Here is a 24,430-nt window from a genome sequence, read left to right as displayed (position 1 = left end):
GAAGATATTTCTTACCAAACAGTTAAATGCTGATAAGTTTTCTGAGCCAGCAAATCGAAAACCCAGAGACAAACAAGCTCCTGCAATGATGTAGACATGTGCCTGCCTGAAAACAGATCGCAACAGATTAAAATACTCTCCTTGTTTTGCTTTAAAATTCATTATTACTATTACCTGGGGACACAAATAATAAATACTCCTGTTCTCTAAATTAGTTTCTTTACTTCTGGGAATGCTCAAGTGTGCCTGTACTCAATCAACTGGCAGGTTTCCGTCTGCTTTCCTTAAGCAGAAGCACCGTGTGGCTCTAGCTGATAAAGTCTGCCTCATGCCTGCACTGTCTCATATGCAGCAAAAGAAGATAGTTTCTAACAATCACTGAGAATTTTTTTTTAATGAAAAGGATAAAAAAGGAATATACATAAGTTAAATCTCTGATACAGTTTATGAGGGTAAAAATTCTATGCTTTAGAGAGCTAAATAAAAAAACAAACTGGTGAACATCTGATAAACCATGGTTAGGAACATGGTGGATTTAGAATAATTACTCAAATCAAGGACAGCATTTCTCTTGCACAATATATTTCAACTCATTTATCTGACAGATACTGGAGTAGCTAATGTGTATTAGATGTTTCAGGACTTACGACAAAGTTTCCAAATTCAAATCCTCTGAGCAAGGCAATTCAATCTCACTGAGAGAAATACTATTTTCTCTTATAATCTGTCAAGACAGAAAGCAGAATACTTGGATATTAACATTCAAGTTACAAGTATCTAGTAATTTGAATAATAACATACTGCTTATGGTCATATTTACATAAGCTTTACCAAACCATCTCATTCAAAGGCCTATATTTTAATACTGACTGCAATCCAATTTCAGATCTAAGATGGGACAAATACTCAATAGGACTGGACTACTTGAGTACATTCTGAAGCAATAACAGAGCAGTAATATTTCACGCCAGTGAACTGAAATCCAGACACGATGGCCACAGAGGAGACCTGGGGCAGGAGTGAGGGGAAGCAGCAAGAAAGTAGAAAAAGGCAGTTGGAGAGAACTCTTAACCAGAGACATATGAATGTCTCCAGTATTCAGACTCATGAATGTTTCCAGTATTGAGCCTACCTTCCTGCCAAAGATAAGGTTAGTTACCATATTAGTCACCCAAACTGTCAATATGTTAATTTGTTAACTATTGTTTAGAAACCCATCCCTTTCCTTTTAGTACGAACAGGAATTTATTTTTTTTAAAATACAGAGAATATCTAACTTTAAAACCATGAACTAATTTCTCTTCACTTAAATACAAATAAAAAAGATAAAGCTATATATTTTCTAAAACTTATGAATGCAAGCACATAGAAGAAAAACTATGAAGATTTATTCCTATGACTCTTTTTAGAAGACATTTCAGGATGCTTTCTATAATAAACCAGTAAGTACTCAGAGTCATTTATGATACAATCTTCTTATATACTGAGCACCACCAAATCCAAAAAAAAAAAACCTTGAAATACCTTCTCCCTTTCATAATCTCAGTGTGGTAAGCAATTACGTTGGCTATGTAATACAGGCTGATAACTACTTCCATCTTTCTTCCTCTTGTCTTTATTTTTAATTTGGAATGTATCTACTTAGAAATTGAATGACATTCTGAAAAACTGATATAACTCCAAAGTGAGCAGTAAATATATACATGGATAACCTAATTATAACATTCACTATATAAATTAGCAATAATATCATACAGGAATCAAATATTTCTATTTTGAAAGCAGGCAGTTACTAGCTCCTTTTTATCTTAAAAAGCATATAGCCTGGCACTTAAAGGTCTAGGTTCTAATCAAAGCAGGGCCACACATTAGCCCTGAACCACCTCTGTAAAACAAGCAAAATTATATTCCTACCTTCTAGGTTTCTGTGAGAATTAGAAGACTTAACCTACTCAAAGCTCTTAAAATTAATACCTGGCACATATTCTTTGTGTTAGCTGCTATTATTATCATCATTATAGATCTGTACCATTCCTATCACAAGATCACACTTGATCATAAACCACTTGAAATCATCACTAAAAACCTGAGTTATAATAACTGTGTGCGGGGGGTGGGGAACACACTCTTCAGCCTAGCCCTTGTTATCGTTTCTACGGCCTCGTAAGTTTAAAAAAAAAAAAGTAAGAAATATAAGGTGCAATCAAAGAGAAACATGTAATCACTTATAAGCAGGCTGAGGCACACAGGAATGAATAAGAAAAAGACCACCGAACTGCTGGTTTTTTCCCCTAATCTTTATTTATTTGGCTGTGCCAAGTCTTAGTTGTGGCATGTAGGATCTTTCAGCTGCAACATGTGGAATCTAGTTCCCTGACCAGGGATCAAACCCGGCCCCCTGCACTGGGAGCGCGGAGTCTCAGCCACTGGACCACTAGGGAAGTCTAAGACAAAAATCCTGAGCTCTCAGGACTGCCCCGGTATCCAGTGGCTAAGACTCCATGCTCCTGGTGCAGAGGGCCCAGGTTCGACCCCTGGTAGGGGAATTGGATCCCACACGCTGCAACTAAGAGTCTGCATGCCACAAATGCAGATCCCGCATGCCACAACACAAAGACCGAGGATCCCGCACGCCGCAACTGAGACCCAGCACAACAAAATAAATATAAATAAATAGTTAAAAAAAAAAATCTCAAGCTCTGAAGGCCTAACAGCCAGTTTAAGTTTTGCCCCACCTCTTACTAGCAAGGGTGGTTTTGGACCAGTCTGTCCTCTTCCAACGTAACAGTGAGGTACGGAGCTCTAGCTACTGTGTGCGAGTTGCTAGGAATGAAAGATGGAAAAGATACGGTAACTGGCCTTGAGGTCTCCTGACACACAAATAATCAAAAGTACATCGTTCCCACCCATACACTGGGGGCAATACTTGAACAATTAATAGCATAACAGTGAACAAAAAAAAAAAGAAAGAAAGAAAGAAAAAGAGAAACAGGTTGCAGAGTAAAGCTTTTTTATGAAGATGTTAGTTACTGTATTTGATACATGCCTTAAGTTCAAACAAATAAGCAGTTTATAAAGTGACCTTATTAACCCATTTTTGATGCTAAGTTGCTCCCTACAAGCAGCCCTGCTACGGAATCAATGAGATGACTGGGTGGGAACCAGGAGAAAGTAGAGAGACAGGCATATCAACAACAGAACTGTGAACTTGTTATATATCCTACTGGGTAACCCTAATATAATAAAGACCAAATTTAAAATTATTAAGTCTGAAGGAAAAGGAATGTCAGAGAGATAACTATATTAAAAGTCCAAGAACTACACTTCCACAAAACTTTAAAAATAGAAGTTATATAAAAAAAGAACTTACATGAATTTTCACTTTCCATTTGAAAATAGTTATTTGTGTACATGCTTAACCTCACTTTGAAAACTAAAAAAAATATAAACTTAGCAAACTAAAGTTTTCTCAAAATCAGTCTACATGTCAGATGCATCTTAAATGTAGCATGGAATTTAGGATGGTGTCTTGCATTTGCAAAGGATCAACAAACATATGCTGAATGAAGGAATGGAAGAAAAAGTATAATTTCATCCTACAATGTACATTTTAAAGCATACTTTCCAGAAGAATTGCTATTTTTGACATCTAAATACGCAAGGAGTTAAATGTCTGCCTAGCCCATGAATCATATGTGACCAGGGCAGACCCAGGCCCCACAGAATTTAAGAACTCAACTGAGACTAGAAGTGGCACCCAAGAGACAGGGTTTGACATTTGATTCCAAGTAAATTAACTGCTGCTTTAAAGCAAAATGATTTGTGTGTGTATGTATATATATTTATGTGTTCAGTTCAGTTCAGTTCAGTCGCTCAGTCATGTCCAACTCTTTGCGACCCCATGAATCGCAGCACGCCAGGCCTCCCTGTCCATCACCAACTCCCGGAGTTCACTCAGACTCACGTCCATTGAGTCAGTGATGCCATCCAGCCATCTCATCCTCTGTCGTCCCCTTCTCCTCCTGCCCCCAATCCCTCCCAGCATCAGAGTCTTTTCCAATGAGTCAACTCTTCGCATGAGGTGGCCAAAGTACTGGAGTTTCAGCTTGTACACACACATAAAGATAAGTATGCATGTATGTACACACGTAACACTCCTTAGAGGAATACAACAGGAACTAGAGTCTTTAAAAAGCAACATGCACATTTTTACTCTGTTACACATATTTTCTAATTTTCCTTGTCATGGCTTCTTAGCCATCATTTCAAAGTGGACATTTAATTTCCAAATACATGGGTTTAAAAAAAAAAATATGCAGAATGTTTCAGACACAAATCAAAATTACTTAACATAAGAAAAAGAAATGAGACATACTTCCAGGAGAAAAGACCATAGAAAATCATCCTGAAATGACCACACTCTTGGCATGAGAAGAGAAGGATTTTAAAGCAGCTCTTCTAACTGGAAGGACAATATGCTCATAATGAAAAGACAGAAAATCTCATCACAAAATGTATGAAACTTTAAAAAAAGTTATATTAAAAAAAGAAAAAGTAGAAATTACTTAAAAAGGAAAAATGCAAATTTTACAACAGCAAAGTACAAAAATGAAAATTTTAAATTCACTTGATGGACTTAAATAGGAAAATGAAATGCCTGAAAAAGAGTAAGTGAACATAAATTCATAGAAACTATGCAATCTGTAGAAATGGTATAAAATACAACAGTCATCTGATTTTGACAGAGGAGTCACAGGAATACAATAAGGAAAAGAAGGAATACAAATGATGCTGGTGCAACTAAATATCTATATTTTTTTTAAAAATGGAAGCCTTAACCCTTAATCTCACATCATAAACAAAATTACTGAGATAAAATATATAATTATACATAAAAGCCAAAACACTGGGTTTTAGAAAAAAATCTTCAGGTTAGTCAAATTTTTTTTCCCAAGGATACAAAAAAGCAATAACTATAAAATTGAAAACCGATAAATGAGGCATTATCAAATTTTTAAAATTTTATGCTCATCAAAAATGTTACTAAGAAAATGAATGGGAAAGCCATAGGTTAGGAGGGATATCTACAAAACATTTATCTGATAAAGGACAGGTCCAGAATATATTAAAAATTCCAGCAACTCAGTAAGACCCACAAAATTTTTTTTAAATGGGAAAAAGATATAGACACTTCATAAAAAAGACATATGAAGAAGCAATAAGCAAATAAAAACTTTCTCAACATGCAAAATGAAACTACAGGAAGATATCATTATGCATTAACAAGCAGAGCTAAAATTAAAGACTAACACCACCGGCAAGACGGGCAGCAGGCAGCATTCTCACACACCACTGCTCCAAGGGTAAAAAGGCGCAACGTCTCCAGAGAAAAGTCTACTGTCCTTAGAACACTAAACATACCGTCCACTCTATGCCTAGCTATTTCCAATACTAAGTAAACACTCAAGAGAAATTAAAATATAAGTCCACAAACTATATTTATGGTAGCTTGATAATAACTGAAACCTAGAACCAACCCAGGTGTGAATGGGAAAAGGGAAGAGAATTCTCAAAAGAGAATGGAAAAAGAAATTGTGGTATATTCATACAATAGGATACTACTTAACAACAAAGGCTGAACTACTGATACACTCAGTAGTATCTCAAAATCATGCTGAATGAAAAGAAGTCTTATACAAAAGGGTTTATACTGCGACTCCATTAATACAACGTTCTGCATCAGGCAAGCTTATACAGTAAAATATTAACTGCAGTAGCTAACTGGCTGTACGAGTGTTTATATAACATTCTTTCAACCTTTATTTTGGAATTTTCTTATTAAAACATTGGAGAAGCATTCTAGCACTCTTAAGGATTTATTTTCCAAATAAAACAGTAACAAGGACATGGACAGTTAATTAAAGGGCAACACTTAGTTACAATATTTACAATATTTGGGGTTTTTACAAGAGTCTGCTTATTCTTTTAACTATTTGGCTTACTTATTATTTTTTTTAATTAAATAATTAAAACAACTTATTATATACAAGATCAAAAATTGTCACAAAGTAGTAACTTTGATAAATGCATACTTAACTAGAATAAAAATGTCAAAAACACTTAGGTTTCTTTAAGGAAGGCTGTGGTCTGTGCTCAACATACAATCTTAAAATGAAAGTTCCTGTGTTTTGAAGAAATACCATAATCATCAATATTGTCTTCAAAAGAAGTAGTATTTTATAGGGTTTTAGAAAATCCCACAAGAAATCATAATTTACATGATTAAAAATAAAATAATATTTATCATACGTACGTACTTGAGGAACGTTGCTATCCACCCACTTGGAATTTGGTAAAATATCATCCCACAAAATCAGGCATCGAGCAAGCGTCTTAAAAATGAAATACAAAAAAATTCATTACAGCAGGGGAAGTTCACAGATTTTGTAATGATAATACCAGTAACAGAACAATTTAAGAATCAGTTCCCAACTGATGGAAATTTTCAAAATAAAGCTAAGTATATAATATCAACCGAAGCCACTCACTAAAACAAACTGAAAGTTTACTGGGTTGGCCAAAAAGCTCGTTCACATTTTTACATAAGATGTTACAGAAAAGTCCAAGTGAAGTTTTTGGCCAACCCAATAGAGGTATCACAAAAAAATCTAAAATTGAGTTGTTCATCATCGAAGTTTGGAGAAGTTGGAGAAAAGTTTTTAAAACTTGCCCCATAAATGAAAAGCCATAAGGAAAAGAATCAGTCTACAGAATTTAAAGCCTATCATATGCTAAAAACATACATTTAAATATCAAGAGGAAAAGTTTGAGGTAGTTTTGTCAAACAATTACTGTCACAAATTATACCTTTAATAATATTACTGCATTCCTAAAAATAATGAAAAAAATGTAAAACAAAAGAAGTAATGAAGCCCCACTGAGTCACTGCTCATTAGGAAGTTTGAATAATAATGTGAAAAGTTAAAATGTTACTTCAAGTATTACATATCAATGTGGTTGCTTTATTTAGCAATTCCTACAGCTATATTTGGGAATATTCAAAAGAATACTACCAGTTATACACATACATGACGGATTAACAGTAAAGGCTTGCTTACGGAGACATTTTATATAGATTCCTCAAATTAAGAGAAATGAAAAACCACAAAGTACCATACCCTAAGCAAGAGGAATTCTGGCTTCACGAAGTCCAGCAAGTACATGGTGTCTGGAGCGCGGAGCCAGTCTGCGATGGGCCTGTCGGTGGTGGATGCCAGCAAGCGTTATTGCCCAAGAAGAGAGTAGACAGGCAAGAATCACAAGATGCATTTCAGGAATTTTCTTTCCACTCCAACTACCGCTCTATTTTTTTCTCACAATACTTCACATCCTCCAAAGTACTATCTGGTACGTGTGTATGCCTTACTATAAGCTAAGTATTGGTTTTATTCACTGAAACGTCTCCGGTGCCAAGAAGGCAATGACGTATGCTTTCATCTCAACAGTAGACGAATAAATCTGCTTTTACCCTTAATTTTGTTAACATTCACTTTGTCTAAAAAAGGAATTTACAATATTGAAAAATTTCTTGAATCTCAGACAGTGTTTTTAAATCAAAAGAGTCAAAACCCAACTTACTCTTCTATGCGAAATATAAAAGAATAAAATGCCAAACATCAACTTTCAAGTGCCAACACTAGTTATTGGGGTTGGGAAGGCAGAAGGTATGGTCATTAAGAAAGCTCTTGAACTAAGCAGAAACCATTTTTATGGATGGGAACCAGGACTATAACAATGCTAAGTATTTCTGATTTCATCAGTTCTCACAACATGCAAAATCAATGAAAAGGAATTTGGACACTGTTTGATTGTCAGTGACGTCAACTATAAAAATGAATAGAAACTGGCAACCATATTGTCAGATGTTGAAATAACTGGCAGTATTTGACAGCACTAAAGCCAGGCTGATCTAGCACAGTTTTACTGTTAGTAAACACAGTAAGATAATTTAGTGTCACTACTGAGGTCAGAGTGGGGCTTCCCAGGTGGCTAAGTGATGAAGAACCCGCCTCTCAATGCAGGACATGCAAGAGATGTGGGTTTGATCTCTGGGTCAGCAAGATCCCCTGGAGGAAGAAATGGCTACCCACTCCAGTATTCTTGCCAGAAAATTCCCACGGACAGAGAAGCCTGGCAGGTTACAGTCCACAGGGTGGCAAAAGTCAGACATGATTAGGCAATGGAGCAATTCAAAATCAACTGAGGTCAGCCAGGCAGTGACTGTCATGGCAAGGGATGGGTGGGCAGACACGGTACCTGTTATTGGTTTTTAAGTAGATCATGGCCAAAGCGAGAGTGGCACCTGGACAAGTCACATCCACATTTATGGTATCTCCTTCCTATCAAAAGAAAAAGTTTATTTGTGTAAAAGAGCTTTGAATTACTCTAAAATTCTTCTGAATGCTAGCCATGCTTAAAATGAACATATCTACAAATGCTGATATGAAAACTACCATTTCTTAAACTAATTCCTTAGTTTCCAGAACTCTGATCTGTTGCTTGATCTGGACCTACCTTGATCTGGTAACTCGGTGACTTATGTTTCTCTCTGTGCATCCCAGCTTGAAAGCGCCTGTGGCCCCCAACCATGTACTGATAGAGCTGCTCGGGCACGTTGAGGTCCGACATCCCTATCAGGTTGCTGCCGTGCTGGAGGACAAAGGAACAGGGTGTGAAAGGAGGAGATTTTACAGAGTAAGATCCCGAACACACGCCCATGACAAAGCACCAAGTAACTTCAAAGCTGGGTATTCAGGTTTTTTAATCAATTAAAATAAACATTTCTCATGAGTTAACACTCAGTCTACTAATAATTCACATTAAAATTATATAATACACATGCAGACAAATTAATACTTTCATTCCATAAAATACACAAAAGCTTCAAAATATACTTAATTTTACTAACAGCTAAAGAAATTGTTAGGTAGGTAAATGAAACCTGAACTATAAACATCTCAATCCCTTCATTATTGTGCCTATGAACTATTCCAACAATAATAACCATAGTAATAAAAATAACTTTCTGAACACTTAACTTTCTTCCAGGCACAATTCTGTGTGTTTAACATGGGTTCACTTACTTAATATGACGACAAGCCTATCAAACAGCTGCTGTTTTACAGGTGAGAAAAGGAGGCACCCAGATCGCACCCACGGTCACACAGCTACTAAAGAGCAGCAGTGGCCCTGAGACAGGGCAGCCTGGTCCCAGTCTAGGGAGGCGCTCAGCTACCGACAATACGGTAGTTAAATGATGAGACTCTGGTCACAACCAGAACTCAAGTCCCAATTCTCAGTGCGATGCTTGTTTCATTGTATCATCTGCCCCCTTACCTCATGTGTCAGATGTGAAGAGTCAAAAACCTAACTGACAGCTTTCTTTATATAATTTAGTTTCAGTATAACCCTGTATTGGAACCCACAATCTTTAATCAAAGAACCCACATTCCAGCTGACACAGTCATTTAATGAAATGTTTCTGGTAATTCTATACTGTGTCTCCTGAATGGGGTTAAAGATGGGTCAGAGTGATACTGCATTCGGTAACAAAACAGCTGCTAACAGGGTGACCTTCTGGGGTATCAGGGTGCCAGAAGACAACTCTGGTTTATCTCTAGTAACTTCTACACTCTTGACACTTCCCACCAGACTCATGTTTTCACTGGTTTCTGACTAACAGGGCTGTCACTTCTTCATCTTACGTCTTGAAATCTGTCTGACAAATTTCATTCCTAGGGTTCATTCATAAGCAGTTACATCTAAGCTGGGGTCAAGAAACCTGAAAGCCCTACTCTTCACTATAATTTCTCTCCATTTCCAAATCTGATACTTAGAGAAACATCCAGAAAGAAGAAAAGAGCTCAGAATCAGGGTCAGCTGAGGCAGAGCAGTATTCAGAGTAATGTGTCAAGGTCATTTGTCTCGACAAGCAGATGTTGTCACTAAAGCACCTGAAGGCATGAACTCTGCTTACCCCCAAGCAAACCATGCCCAGGGCTAAACCAGCAGCCAACGAGTAAGATTCTCTGTCGGTGCAGTACTCCATTTCTGGACCAGGGGGCCGTCCTATAAAACATAAAGCAACACAGGTCAAGCTGGTCTCTTAAGAGCCTAAGTCGTAAAAGTTTTAAAGCTAACTTTCCAATAAGTTGCCTAAGAGCTATGAATTCAATATAATCCCACTGAGAAAGATCTGACATTCTCACAAATGTCCACTACTTTTGGTTTACTACAAAATAAAACCCAAACACGGTTCTTCTAATTTGCCAATTTGAAAGGAATGACCTTAAAATACTGCAAAACCTTGGGCTTTATAATAAAACCAAAAAAAATTACCAAAAAGTAGGAAGAAATTTTAAATGGGAGGAATGCTCAAAAAAGCTTTAATTTGTAATTTCTTTCCTCTTTCCTTTTGTTGTTTTACTATTTTCAAATCCATTCATTAGATGTGGTGTACACATGTTCAAATACTGATAATGAACAGGAAGGACACTTCAAGTATTTAAGAATTTTAATTCTTAACTATGCAGTTCAGTTCAGTTGCTCAGTCATGTCCAACTCTTTACAACCCCATGGACTGCAGCACACCAGACTTCCCTGTCCATCACCAACTTCCAGATCCAGACACTTATTTTGAATCTAGATAATACTAAGCTTTACTATGATAGAATTTTTCTGTACTGATGCCAAAAGTCTGACTAGATGTAAAATTCACACTTTTAAAAAGTACCCTTTAATTCTAACTCCACCCCCTTTAATGCAGCAAAATGTATTATATTATACATATAATGTAATACATCCCCAAAAAAGTTCACATTCTTAGAATTTCATCCCTAGAAAAAAAAAATTTTTAAGAGAACAAAACAATTACACATGTGCAATCAGTAAAATGTTTATTGCTTAACAGCAAAGAATTAAAAACCACCTAAAACTCCTGAAAATAAGAAAATGATTGGGCAATTTACAGAACATCAACTCAATGAGCTATTATACAATATAAAATTGATTTTAAAAGCTATTTTTGACAATAATATATGAAAAGGGCAGTACAAAAATGGTATGTATATGGTGACTAATTATACAAAGAGCATATGCCTATGAATCCACATGAATCTTTTACAGGTAATATACAATCTTCTATATACAAGATGAAAGAGCTAAGGCTGTGAGACATGTGGGATACTGGCATTAGATATCATCATGATACAGCCAAAGAATGTATTGCTATTGCTATTGCTAAGTCACTTCAGTCGTGTCCGACTCTGTGTGACCCCATAGATGGCAGCCCACCAGGCTTCCCCGCCCCTGGGATTCTCCAGGCAAACACTGGAGTGGGTTGCCATTTCCTTCTCCAATGCATGAAAGTGAAAAGTAAAAGTGAAGTCACTCAGTTGTGTCTGACCCTCAGCGACCCCATGGACTGCAGTTTACCAAGCTCCTCCATCCATGGGATTTTCCAGGCAAGAGTACTGGAGTGGGGTGCCACTGCCTTCTCCGAAAGAATGTATACTACCCCATAAATGAATAACTTTTTAAAGTCAGTCCTGAGGATCTTCTGACTATTTCTCAGACCAATCAGTTAAGCTATTATATATTTTGGTAATAGGAAATTGTATTTTGAGAATAACTTATTTCACCACTATAGTAGAAACAGAGGAAAACAATAGAATGGGAAGAACTAGAGATCTCTTCAAGAAAATTAGAGATACCAAGGGAACATTTCATGCAAAGATGGGCTCGATAAAGGACAGAAATGGTATGGACCTAACAGAAAATATTAAGAAGAGGTGGCAAGAATACACAGAAGAACTGTACAAAAAAGATCTTCACAACCCAGATTATCACGATGGTGTGATCACTCACCTAAAGCCAGGCATCCTGGAATGTGAAGTCAAGTGGGCCTTAGAAGCATCACTATGAACAAAGCTAATGGAGATGATGGAATTCCAGTTGAGTGATGCACTGAAGTGCCAGTAAATTTGGAAAACTCAGCAGTGACCACAGAACTGGAAAAGGTCAGTTTTCATTCCAATCCCAAAGAAAGGCAATGCCAAAGAATGCTCAAACTACCGCATAATTGCACTCATCTCACACGCTAGCAAAGCAATGCTCAAAATTCTCCAAACCAGGCTTCAACAGTACATGAACCGTGAACTTCCAGATGTTCAAGCTGGATTGAGAAAAGACAGAGGAACCAGAAATCAAATTGCAAACATCCACTGGATCATCAAAAAAGCAAGAGAGTTCCAGGAAAACACCTACTTCTGCTTTATTGACTAGGCCAAAGCCTTTGGCTGTGTGAATCACAACAAACTGTGGAAAATTCTGAAAGAGATGGGAATACCAGACCACCTGACCTGCCTCCTGAGAAATCTGTAGGCAGGTCAGGAAGCAACAGTTAGAACTGGACATGGAACAACAGACTGGTTCCAAATACGGAAAGGAGTACGTCAAGGCTGTATACTGTCACCCTGCTTATTTAACTTATATGCAGAGTACATCATGAGAAATGCTGGGCTGGATGAAGCACAAGCTGGAATCAAGATTGCAGGGAGAAATATCAACAACCTCAGATATGCAGATGACCACCCTTATGGCAGAAAGTGAAGAAGAACTAAAGAGCCCCTTGATGAAAGTCAAAGAGGAGAGTGAAAAAGTTGGCTTAAAACTCAATATTCAGAAAACTAAGATCATGGCATCTGGTCCTACCACTTTATGGCAAATAGATGGGCAAACAATGGAAACCATGACAGACTTCTTTTGGGCTCCAAAATCACTGCAGATGGTGACTGCTGCCATGAAATTAAAAGACACTTGCTCCTTGGAAGAAAAGTTATGACCAACCTAGACAGCATATTAAAAAGCAGAGACATTACTTTGCCAACAAGTTCAGAGCTATGGTTTTTCCAGTAGTCATGTATGGATGTGAGAGTTGGACTGTAAAGACAGCTGAGTGCCGAAAAACTGATGCTTTTGAACTGTGGTGTTGGAGAAGACTCTTTTGAGAGTCCCTTGGACCGCAAGGAGATCCAACCCATCCATCCTAAAGGAGATCAGTCCTGGGTGTTCATTGGAAGGACTGATGTTGAAGCTGAAACTCTAATACTTTGGCCACTTGATGCAAAGAGTTGACTCATTGGAAAAGACCCTGAGGCTGGGAAAGATTGAAGGCACGAGGAGAAGGGGACGACAGACGTTGAGATGGTTGGGTGGCATCACCGACTCAATGGACATGAGTTTGAGGAAGCTCCAGGAGTTGGTGATGGACAGGGAGGCCTGGCGTGTTGCAGTCCATGGGGTCGTGAACAGTCGGACACAGCTGAGCAACTGAACTGAACTGGTAGCACACTACATAGTTGATTCCAATTCGTTCCTGCCCCGCAGTACTCCTGTATAAACATCCACTCTCCCGAGTCTCCTAGTGTACATGAACACTCGTGACTGGCTTTGACCTAGGAGCCTGGCTGGCATAATATAAGCAAAGGTGTAAAATGTGCCTCCATTATTTGGTTCTCCACTTGCCCTTCTGTCATCACCACAAAAGCAGCACACCCTCCAGTCTGGGTCCCAGAAAAAGTCATTTGGAGCAGAGTCTGAGCATCAGACCCATAGATCTAGAGCTTGTAGCCAATAGGCCCGGGCCAATTTTGTGACTATCCTGAAATACATGTAGAAAGATCCTGAACAGGGCAGAACGAAACATGTAAGTACATATCTAAATTACTGAATGCACTAATAATGCTAAGAGCATCTCCATTTGTCAGAAAAAGATGACAACATCCAAGACACATTTCCAAAAATGTAGATTCAGCTGAAAACACAGAAACTAAATTTCATCACTAACGTACCCACTAGTACATAAAGGAGAAAAGGAGGAGTCAAGCACTCCCATTCTGTTAGAAGTACTGTTGTCCAAGAGAATAAACACTGTGCTTTCAGGGATCAAATCAACTTCGAATTTTAAGTGCAGACCATTGCTGGACAAGGCCTGGCATAGACAGAGCAGGATAAACAGCACGCTCACGTGTGATTTTAAGAGCACAGGCGGGAATTCCAGGGCGGTCCAGAGGTTAGAACTTTGCGCTTCCACTACTGGGGTCCTGGGTTCAATCCCCAGTCAGGGAACTGAGATCCCTCAAGCCGCATGGCACACTCCCTTCCAAAAAGAAAGACCACAGACCACCTCATTAAACGGGGCCATGGGAGCGCAAATGGGCTGGCAAACAGTGAGCATGCAGACTAACCACCTGCAGAGTAACACAAGTCTTGGAAAACACTATCTATAATTTTTTCTTATTAGTACAGCTCATTCTATACTTACAAAACCTACTATTTTTTCCCTCATTCTTATAATCTTACTATTTTACTTTGGCTCCTGTGGAATGGGAAATAAACATGAGACTGCAGCGCATCGAAGTCCTACCTATTTCAGCCAACAGGACCTCCGCGGTATGCCTGTGAGCCGTCCCTTGATAAACAAGGCCGATGCCAACCACTGCAGCCACCTGGACATTGTGAGGAACGTCAAGCTCTGTGGACGTTGGGGGCAGGAGAGCAGGAATGTGGATGCTGAGAAGCCGGGTAACTGACATATCCATGGTGCCTAGTTTAGCAGCAGCAACACCAAGAAGCAGTCCAATGCTTGTCATCTCATGACCCTAAGACAGAGAAGAGAATGAGACGTAAGTCACTACCAAAACAAATATGCAACTTTCATAAAATACTTCCTGCCAGTAATTTTATTAAGTACTTTTATGTGACAGGCACAATGAGAGGCTCCAAGAATACATAAGCAAAGTAAATAGAAATGGTTCTTGTTCTCATGAAGTTAGTGCCCTTGGGGGAGAAAATGTGTTAAGCTAAAAAATATATATTATTAAAAACTCATTTAATGAAAAAGTAAATATTACATGAATATTTTAACAGAGCCTAATTTATTTTAATTGAAGTACAGTTGATTCAGTGTTGTGCTTAATCTCTGATGTACAGCAAAGTGACTCAGTTATACACATATATACATTCTTTTTTTATATTCTTTTCCATTATGGCTATGTCACAAGACTGGATATAGTTCCCTGTGCTACACAGTAGGACCTTGTTGTTTATCTTCTAACTGTAACAGTTTGCATCTACCAGCCCCAACTCCCCGTCCATCTCTCTCCTTCCCCTTTTCCCCCTTGGCAACCACAAGTCTGCTGTCTATGTCTGTGAGTCTAATTCTAACAGAGCCTAATTTAGATTAAGAGGAACTGGGGTATCACTAGAAATCTCTAAATAGTAAACTTACAATAGAATGAGTACAAATTAGCCAAGAAAAGTGGCAAAAGTTGGGGGACGGGTGTCACTGAGATTTAGAAAGTAAGAGAAAATGATGTCAGGTGAGGGAATATATGCAGATAATGCCAAGATGATTCAAAAATAATGATGCTTGCATGACAACAAGCGTGTCAAGACAATTCAATGGGAAGAGTTTTTTCATAAAAAGGTGCTGTGACAACTGTAAAGCCACTTGCAAAAGAATGAAATTTCATTTACTGAAATACCTTACATTAAACATAAAAATTAACCTCAAGATGTAACTAAAAGTAGAAAACTCTTAAAAAGCACAAGTGTAAATCTACATAACAAGTATACACCTAAGTGACCTTGGGTTAAGCAATAACTGATTAGGTAAGACACCAAATGCACAGCAACCAAAGAAGAAACAGATGAGTTGTTGCCACTGTTTAGTCGCTAAGACATATCTGATTCTGTGACCCTACGGACTGTAGCCCGCCAGGATCCTCTGGCCGTGGGATTCTCCAGGCAGGAATACTAGAGTGGGTTGCCATTTCCTCCTCCAGGGGATCTTCCCGATCCAAGGATCAAACCCACATCTCTTGCATCTCCTGCACTGGCAGGCAGATTCTTAACCAACTGTGCCACCTGGGAAGCCTAGATGAACCAGATTTCATCAAATTAAAAGCTTTCGTGCTTCAAAGACACTATCAGAAAATGAAAAGACAACCCAAGAGACAGCACAATGGGAGAAAATTTTGCAAATCATGTACCTGTTAATGGTCTGGTATCCAGAACACATAAGGAAGTCTTATAACTCAACCAATTAAAACTAAGCAAAGAATGTGAATAGACATTAGTCAAAAGACCACATATAAACGACCAATGGCACATATAAAGATGTTCACTATCATTAACCATCAGGGAAATAAATGCAAATCAAAACCACAATGAAATATTACTTCACACCTACTGAGGTGACTAAAATTAAAATGACAGATAACAACAAGTGTTGGCAAGAATGGACAGAAATTGGAACCCGTATGTATTGCTTGTGGGATTATAAAATGATGCAGCCACCCTGGAAAACAGTTTGGTAGTTCTTAAAAATTTAAAAAGAGCTACCAAATGACTCAGCAATTCTACTCCTAGAAATATACCGAAGAAGAACGAAAACATTCATCCACACAAAATGTTCATAGTAGTATTACAGATGACAGTCCAAAAGCAGAATAAACTCAAACGTCCATCAACCGATGAGGAAAATAAGTCTATCCATACAATGGGTATCTACTTAGCAATAAAAAGGAACGACGAGCTAGTGCACGGTATTAATATAACAGGAACAAACTTCAAAGCATTACAGTAAGCAAAAGCCTCCCATAGGAGACCACCTACTGTTTGGTTTCATTTATATGAAACGTCCATACTGGCAAATCCAGAGAGACAAGAAGTAGATGAACAGTTTGTCTGGCTGGAGGGAGAGGGGACAGCTGACTGCTACTAGGTAGGGGGTTCCTTCACGGGGTGACGAAGATGTTCTAAACTTAACAGTAGTGATGGATGCACAACAACAACGTGACTATAATACAAACCACTCGTTTTAGGCCACAAGAAAGAGTCTGGTGTGCAGAGGAGCTAAAACAGTCAAGCCCTACGGTTGGAGTGTGAAGAGCAAAGGAAAGAAATGCACAGAGTAGGTTGGAGAAGTGAGTAGGATCACACAGGTTCCAAAAGGCACATTAAGAGCAACAGAAGATCACTAAACAGTTTGAGCAGGAATGTGATCTGTTCCCATTTACGCTTTAGAAGGATCTCTCTGCCTGCTGAGAAGAATGCACCTAGAGGGACATGAGTGAAGAAGAGCGCACAGGACCCTGAAGAGCTACAGTAACAGCCCTGGGGAGGAGCGAGGCCAGGAGCCAGCAGCACGAGTTCTCACTTTGGTTAGGTAGTCGTGGATATTGAGAGTAGCCAGCTTGGTAAGGTGCCCGCTAAGGCCCAGGGCCATGAGAAAGCCAGCATACTCATTGGCCAGCTCGGCATGCTTGGGCTTATTGTAGACGATCCAGGCCGAGTCGATCTGGGAGGCAGGGGCTATCTTCAGGCCCGCAGCCACGCCATTGTGGAAGCTGGCCCAGCTGGTCATGTTGGGGGGCACGTCGATATTCCCACTGTTCAAGTCCACTGTCGTGTTCCGAGGAGGGGCCCGCCCTAGGCAGACAAAATGTAAAACAGAGAGTGAAAATTCAGAAAATCAAAATTGTTACACTGATTTCTGAGAACAAAGATCACTTTGCTGCATTCAAAACCCTTAGCCCCATAATATCTGGGGCTACATGAATAATAATTTCAATATGAAATTGATAACAATGATATTAACTTCAAATGTACCGTCTACTTTTCTCTTCCTCTTTAGATGTTAAGAAAACATGGTATTTTCAAAAAGACAAAGACTTTTACAAATTTGCTCTATCTCTATCTCTTACGTGTATGTCTCTCTATATATAGAAATCTAATTATATGCTATTAGTAAAAATTCCAAATTGCATTCAAAGATACCTATATAAAAAAACATCATTTTATACACTTGAGTTACCCTGTGAATCAGAAAAGAGTATTCACTAAATTTAAATCTATGGTCAACTTACTGAAGAGCAAATAAACTGTTCATAATGCTAGGCTCCCTATGAATTCCTTTTCTTGAGTGTTTTGATTCTAATCTACACTGTGTACTTGCAAATACTGAATTCTCTGTATATTTTTAATGTTCTATAATAGCTTAAGTCATGGATGAATAGTTAAAATAAATATTCTAAACACTGCACAAAGTTATACAGTTCACTAGAGGTTTGAAACATGTTCTGAAAGTTATGTAAATTTTAATTAGATGCACAGTGTCTTATTTGTAAAAGTCTATATACACATACACACACATACAAAGACACAGCATAAAATAAAATATATTTGCGTTCACCATTTGCTTTCTGTACCTAAGAGCTAACTCAAATGCTGGTCTGTGAGAGTACCACATTGGTGACAAGTTCATGACAGACACTTTTACTTTCTCAAAAAGGGCAGAGAGATTAATAATGAAACAGCAAGTAAAATTTCTAAAATGACAGTTCATCACAAACGTAAGACACAATACTGATAATGCAAAAAGAACTCCACTAAACATATAATTCATCGTTTTCCTTTCTCACTGACCCAGAGTTTAACATACCAGTTAAATTCAGCTTAGGAATAGGCAACGGTTCTGTTGGAACGGGATGGTATGAAAACAAGGTGAACATTCCTCGTCCTACTGGGAGAGCCATAGTCCGCTGACACAACTGGAGCAATCTATAATTAAAATTAAAGCCATTATGTGAAAAAAAAATTTAAACAGACAAACAAACTGGAATGTAATCTGTAGTGAATATTTTAAAAGCAGCAGTGCTGTGAAAGGTGAAGCCACATCAAAGTAAATCCCTACAAAGATGTGGGTCAATCATCTGAACATGGTTATTCTTTTTCACACTCTGACTCCCATTAGAGGGCTTCCTCTATGGCTTAGCAGGGAAAGAATCCTCCTGCCAATGAAGGAGAGGCAGGTTCAATCCCTGGGTCGGGAAGATCCCCCGGAGGAGGGCACGGCAACCCACTCCAGTATTCCTGCCTGGAGAATCCCATGGACAGAGGAGCCGGGTGGGCTACAACCAAAGGGCTGCAAACAGCTGGATACAACTGAGCACCTAAGTGCGCATGCACTCCCGTTAGAAAGTCTAAGAGGGAGACGCGTTCCTCCTTCTGTTTCATATTCACTTTGAATTAAAACCAGCTTTCTATAAACCAAGCCAACTCTCCCTAAGTATTCAAAAAGAAAAACCTAAAATTCTTCTTGAAATAATGCTAACACTCTCAGAGGCAAACACAGGGTTTGTCGGGTTTCCTCACCGTGCTACTGCCAGTTTAGCTGGGACCCTCCTCTCATCCTTTTTGTGAACACAGCCCTACTGCCACCTCCAACGCCTACACACAGGAGAAAAAAGAAGTCCTTGTTTTGGAGGTGAGTGGATTTCATGGTGTCCCCGGAACAGTGAAGTCATCTCATCTACTTGATGGCCAGGATTTATGGAACTAATAGCACTGCGTTAACTACGTGCAAGGTTAAAATGGCTTCTCCAGGCTATGTTTTTGTTTGGTCACTCTAGTTTATCTCACTCTTTTAGGACTGAAGCCCTGCCAGGCTCTTTTGTCCAAGGGATTTTCCAGGCAAGAATACTGGAGAGGGTTGCCATTTCCTTTTCCAGGCTATACTTTGAAACTAATCCACTATTTTTTAACTTGCTTCTATGTTAAAATAAGTGGCATCAAACAGAAATTGTGGAAGTAGGAGCATTTATATCCAGGAAATAATACATGCTAAATCTGAAGACACAGAAATATCCTTTCTGAGGCTAAGAAGAAGCTAAAACTCTCTCTGCAGACAAAGCTGTTCACAGGCATGCTCTCTCCCTTATTGGAAATGCATACACCTGCTTTCCTCATTCACTGGGGAGGAACACTTCACTGTAGTAAGATGACTCTTTACGAGAACACTGCCCCACAGTAATTTGTCATCAGGGAAATTCAGAATTAGGCCAGAATGCTACATCCCATAACATTTTTAGCAGAAACAGAATACATAATCCACAAAATTACAATAATGAAAACAAAACCAGTATACCCGTTCCACTTAAGATGCAGCTGATTTTAAGATGCATCACTATTTCATGAGGTTCTAAGAAAGAAAAAGCACTGCCAACTAAACCGTAACACCTACAGACACCCACAGACTGACAGATAATCTGATTTCAGAAATGTGAAAAGGTTAAAAAAAAAGATCAGCATCACAAAATCAATGACCTCGGATAACAAAAATGTGTGACGGCACTGAGCTCTACGATGTGCCCAGCGGTGCTCTAAGCACTAGGCACAAACGGCCCACTTGATTCCTGAGCAGCCCTGTGAGGTGTGAATGAATGCTACCGTCATGCCTGTTCTTCCAGCTGAACAAACTGCGGCAGCATTCAGTAATTTTTACTTAAATTCCGGCAGCTGATGTTTGCCTTCACCTGTTCTCTTTCTCCTCGATGAACTCGTGGTCACTGAGCTCGGGGTACTGCACCACATTGACGCGGACAGGATGTGCACTCTGGAGAAGCCTTCGCACGTCCTGCACCCGTAAGTCTTCGCTCCATATTAGCGACATCACCTCCTGATTCATGTCATTCATGCCATCATCCTCCTCCTCTGTTTCTGTTCCTGAAGGAACATCTGATGAGAGCACCTGAGTAACAGACTTGGTTGTAATACTAACTTAAAAACCAGTCAACACGCATTTGTTGAACATAAGAACGCACAGGGTGAGGTACCAAGTCTACATCAACGCAAACAAAAAGCATACGCCAAAGCAGGGCTGGCCCAGGTTCCCCGGGCATACGGGGCTCCTACCTAGAAATCTTTAATTGTACTGCCTACTTGGAAAGATTCTTTACTCAGCCAAGGGGAAAGCTTTCAACTTAGAGTAATAGTCAGGAGGCTGATCCCACAGAAAGGAATATTCTAAATAAATTATAAAAATCAAACTATATTCTAAATATTCTGAAGAGGAAACATATTACTGGCAACACAAGATTAACCCCACACAATGTTACTAAAGAACCGACACCAATTTAAATACTGTCTTTAATTAGCAGAAGAAAACCACCTGGAAAGGTATCAACCAAGGGCTGGAGGAGGTCTGACTAACACTTTCTCACTTCCATGCTTTAAACAGAATGGATCATGGTTGGTTTTCCCTTTTCTTTTTTTGTCGTAAGTATGTTCCAGGTATGTTTCTTAAAAGGAAAGGAATTAAATGCAGCAAAACAAGTGAGGAGAGTTAATTGCCTGCTTATCATTCTGTCCTCATAAGCTCAGCATGTGCTTTAACTTCCCAGGCCAAATGAGTCAATCAGACTTCAGAACAGAAGAAATAGCAGAAATCTTGTTTTCTCACACTTTTCTACTCCTTTCACAAAATATTAATTCCTAGATGAAAGGCTAAAATCTTGCAACATTTAATGTGGAAGCAACATTAACCAGGAAAAAGAATACTGGAAGATATGACTAAAAATCAGTCTGACTTTAGTTGCTAAAAATTTATTATAATTTCTATGGAATATCTAATTTTAAAAGAAACTATATTCCAATTGGTGAGTCAGCAATAAAATATAGACCCAAATAGCTGATAAATTTGAGACGAGTTACAAAACATAACCTCAAGTAACTGAACAAACTGAATTTAGCCAGAATTACTTAAAAGGACATATAAATACAGATAAACGATTATCAGTATCATTTGGCTTTAAGGCTAATGATGGTCTCATTCATAGTAACAAAAGAGGTCTAAATGCTAACGACTTAATCTTGGTTGAGGGAAAAATAATCATATTATTAACAAAAAAATTTTTGTTTTCTGTTTAAAATAAGACAAACACTAATTCACCTAAAACTTCTTAAGTGCAGATTAAAAGATAGATGTGGGCTTGCCTGGCAGTTCAGTGGTAAAGAATCTGCCAGCCAATGCAGGATATGCAGATTCAATCACTGGGAAGGGACAAACCCCGGAGTAGGAAATGGCAACCCATTCCAGTGTTCTTGCCTGGAGAATCCCATGGACAGAGGAGCCTTGTGGACTACAGTCCATGGGGTCGCCAACTCAACAGCAACTTAGCAACTAAAGAGCAGCAGCAGTTAATTACTAACGTGGTATAAGCAGGGAATCAGTCATGGTAGCTGTCTACTAACTCAACACTTGTCCTGACTCAAGGCAAAGAAAGGTGCAGGTAAGACAGAGCATTCACAAAATCTATTTCCATGTTCAATCTACAATGAATAAAATTTACCCTATTTTAAAGCATATCTATCTAGCATATGATAAAAGATAATCTGATACATACACCTGCAAAAATTCTTAAAGGAAAATGGAAGGAGGCTCTACTCTAAGTCTACTGAGGCTAAAACTGAACATGGACTTTCCTGATACTCACAGATTTTCCTTTGGGCAAGTTTCCTTCGCAGGCCTGCTTGGAAAGATCCTGACGTCCAATCAAGAGGCAGACAGCTTCCGGCCAGTCTGAAGCAGGCTGCTCCCGACAGTGATAAATCGCATCTCGGATGGGAAGAGCTATTCCAAAGGGAAGCGTTTCCAAGTCTCTTAAAGTGAAACCTTGTGGCAGAGGGAAAGGAGAAAATTCTTCAGTCAGACTTAACCACTGTCCCAATCCTCCGAATAAAGTTAGTAAACTCTACCCTAACAAATAGCAAGAAACCGATTGTATTCATTCTGCTACCAGACCAGCATCTTGACATGAGTATTCTTGGGGGTGGGGGTGGGGGGGTGGATTCCTAAAGACTTTGAAGAAAAAAGCGTAAACAATCCAATAGGAAAATCAAAGGACAAAAAGACATTTCCCTAAGAGGAAACACAAATGGTCAATAAACATACAAAAAGATGCTCTGTCCAATGAGTGATCAGGGAGATGCAAAGTAAAACCACTAGGAAATGAAAATTCATACTCATCTAACAGACATATATTAGAGTCAATCAATACTGCTGCTGCTGCTAAGTCGCTTCGTGTCCGACTCTGTGCAACCCCAGAGACGGCAGCCCACCAGGCTCCCCCGTCCCTGGGATTCTCCAGGCAAGAACACTGGAGTGGGTTGCCATTTCCTTCTCCAATGCATGAAAGTGAAAAGTGAAAGGGAAGTCGCTCAGTCGTGTCTGATTCTTAGTGACCCCATGGACTGCAGCCTACCAGGCTCCTCCATCCATGGGATTTTCCAGGCAAGAGTACTGGAGTGGGGTGCCATTGCCTTCAATACTAAGTGTTGGCAACTACACAGAGCATCAGTAACTGTCTTCCACAGAGGACGGTGGTGTATACGGGACCAACCACCTTGGAAAACACAGGTATAGTCAGGTTCACCCTTACAGCCCGTCAGCAGCCATACAGAAATGCGCGCACAGGGAACAAGGACATAAGCGTTAAAATATTCGTTAGCAATCGTTCATTATGGCAAAACGTGGTAAGGCAGGAAAGAGTCCAGTTTCCATCATCAACAGAACAGATAAATAAGTCGTGATATATCCAAGCAGTAGATTATATAGCAGTGAAAATGAATGAATGACCTTCTGCTACGTGAGTCAACATGGATGAATCTGTAAATAATATTGAGGAAAATAAGGTAGTAAAAAACATATATCTACACTGAGCTACATAAAGTTAAAAACATACAATACTAAGTAATATATGAAGGTGATAAAAAAAAATGACAGACGGTAACACAAAATTTAGGATGGGTGCTGCATCAATGGTTACCTGTAGCAGTAATGTGTGTGTGAGAGAAGGATATACAGGACTAGGTCCACAGGGCTTTCTACTACACTGACAATGCTTTATTTCTAATAGTGGGCGACCAGGACATCAATGCTCATTTTACTATTATTCTCTAAACACATTTCATACACTCTTTTGTATATATACCATATTTCATTTAAAAAATTTTCACAGCCTCAGGTTAATTTTTTCTGAAATGATTTTCTAAATTTTATAATATTTTACAGTATTTATTAACATAGAAATTTGGTTAATTAGAGGTAAAAATGTTACCTTATTTGAGAATGATACTTATACTAAATGCTATGTAATATACAAATGAATAGAACTCATCCAATATTTTTCAGCATAAGTATCTTATTGGTAATACTACATGACAATTACTGGAATTTTCAAGGAAGCATAACAAAAAAGAAGAGTGAAAAACTCAAGTCATTTAGAATATTCTCTAAATAAGAATTCAGAAACCTCTTGTAATATTCATTAAAGCACTACTTTCAACATACTATTTTATAACACCCTCATTTTTTATGTTTTCATATTGTTAATATTTTTGAAACATTTTAGTTCATTTTTATAGAAAGTTTTGGTAGTTTACTCAGCTTAAAACCCAACGGCACAATCTTTAGGAAGAGAGAAGAAACTCTCTGCCTTCCTTTCCCTTGTCCCAGGTGAATCTGCCT

At 38.7% G+C, this 24,430-nt stretch overlaps 1 protein-coding gene across 3 annotated transcripts in view; it reads right to left on the bottom strand.

Annotated features, from left to right (window-relative positions):
- ANAPC1 (anaphase promoting complex subunit 1) overlaps nt 1-24,430 on the bottom strand; it is a 109,245-nt gene that overhangs the window by 28,538 nt on the left and 56,277 nt on the right. For all 3 annotated transcript variants that reach the window (XM_010829546.1, XM_010829548.1, XM_010829547.1), the window contains exons 27-38: nt 22,398-22,576; nt 20,439-20,653; nt 18,566-18,684; nt 17,282-17,553; nt 14,486-14,720; nt 10,037-10,128; nt 8,575-8,709; nt 8,317-8,399; nt 7,179-7,257; nt 6,318-6,392; nt 648-724; nt 16-106 (exon numbers count right to left, since the gene is read on the bottom strand). In XM_010829546.1, the coding sequence (XP_010827848.1) occupies nt 16-106; nt 648-724; nt 6,318-6,392; nt 7,179-7,257; nt 8,317-8,399; nt 8,575-8,709; nt 10,037-10,128; nt 14,486-14,720; nt 17,282-17,553; nt 18,566-18,684; nt 20,439-20,653; nt 22,398-22,576 (1,652 nt within the window). The remainder of the gene's footprint in view (nt 1-15; nt 107-647; nt 725-6,317; nt 6,393-7,178; nt 7,258-8,316; nt 8,400-8,574; nt 8,710-10,036; nt 10,129-14,485; nt 14,721-17,281; nt 17,554-18,565; nt 18,685-20,438; nt 20,654-22,397; nt 22,577-24,430) is intronic.

This window comes from Bison bison, unplaced genomic scaffold (assembly GCF_000754665.1).
Source record: "Bison bison bison isolate TAMUID 2011002044 unplaced genomic scaffold, Bison_UMD1.0 scf7180017864508, whole genome shotgun sequence".
NCBI classification, from domain to species: domain Eukaryota; kingdom Metazoa; phylum Chordata; class Mammalia; order Artiodactyla; family Bovidae; genus Bison; species Bison bison.
Note: the sequence above shows the minus strand (reverse complement) of the source record. Positions and strands in the feature narration are given on the sequence as shown.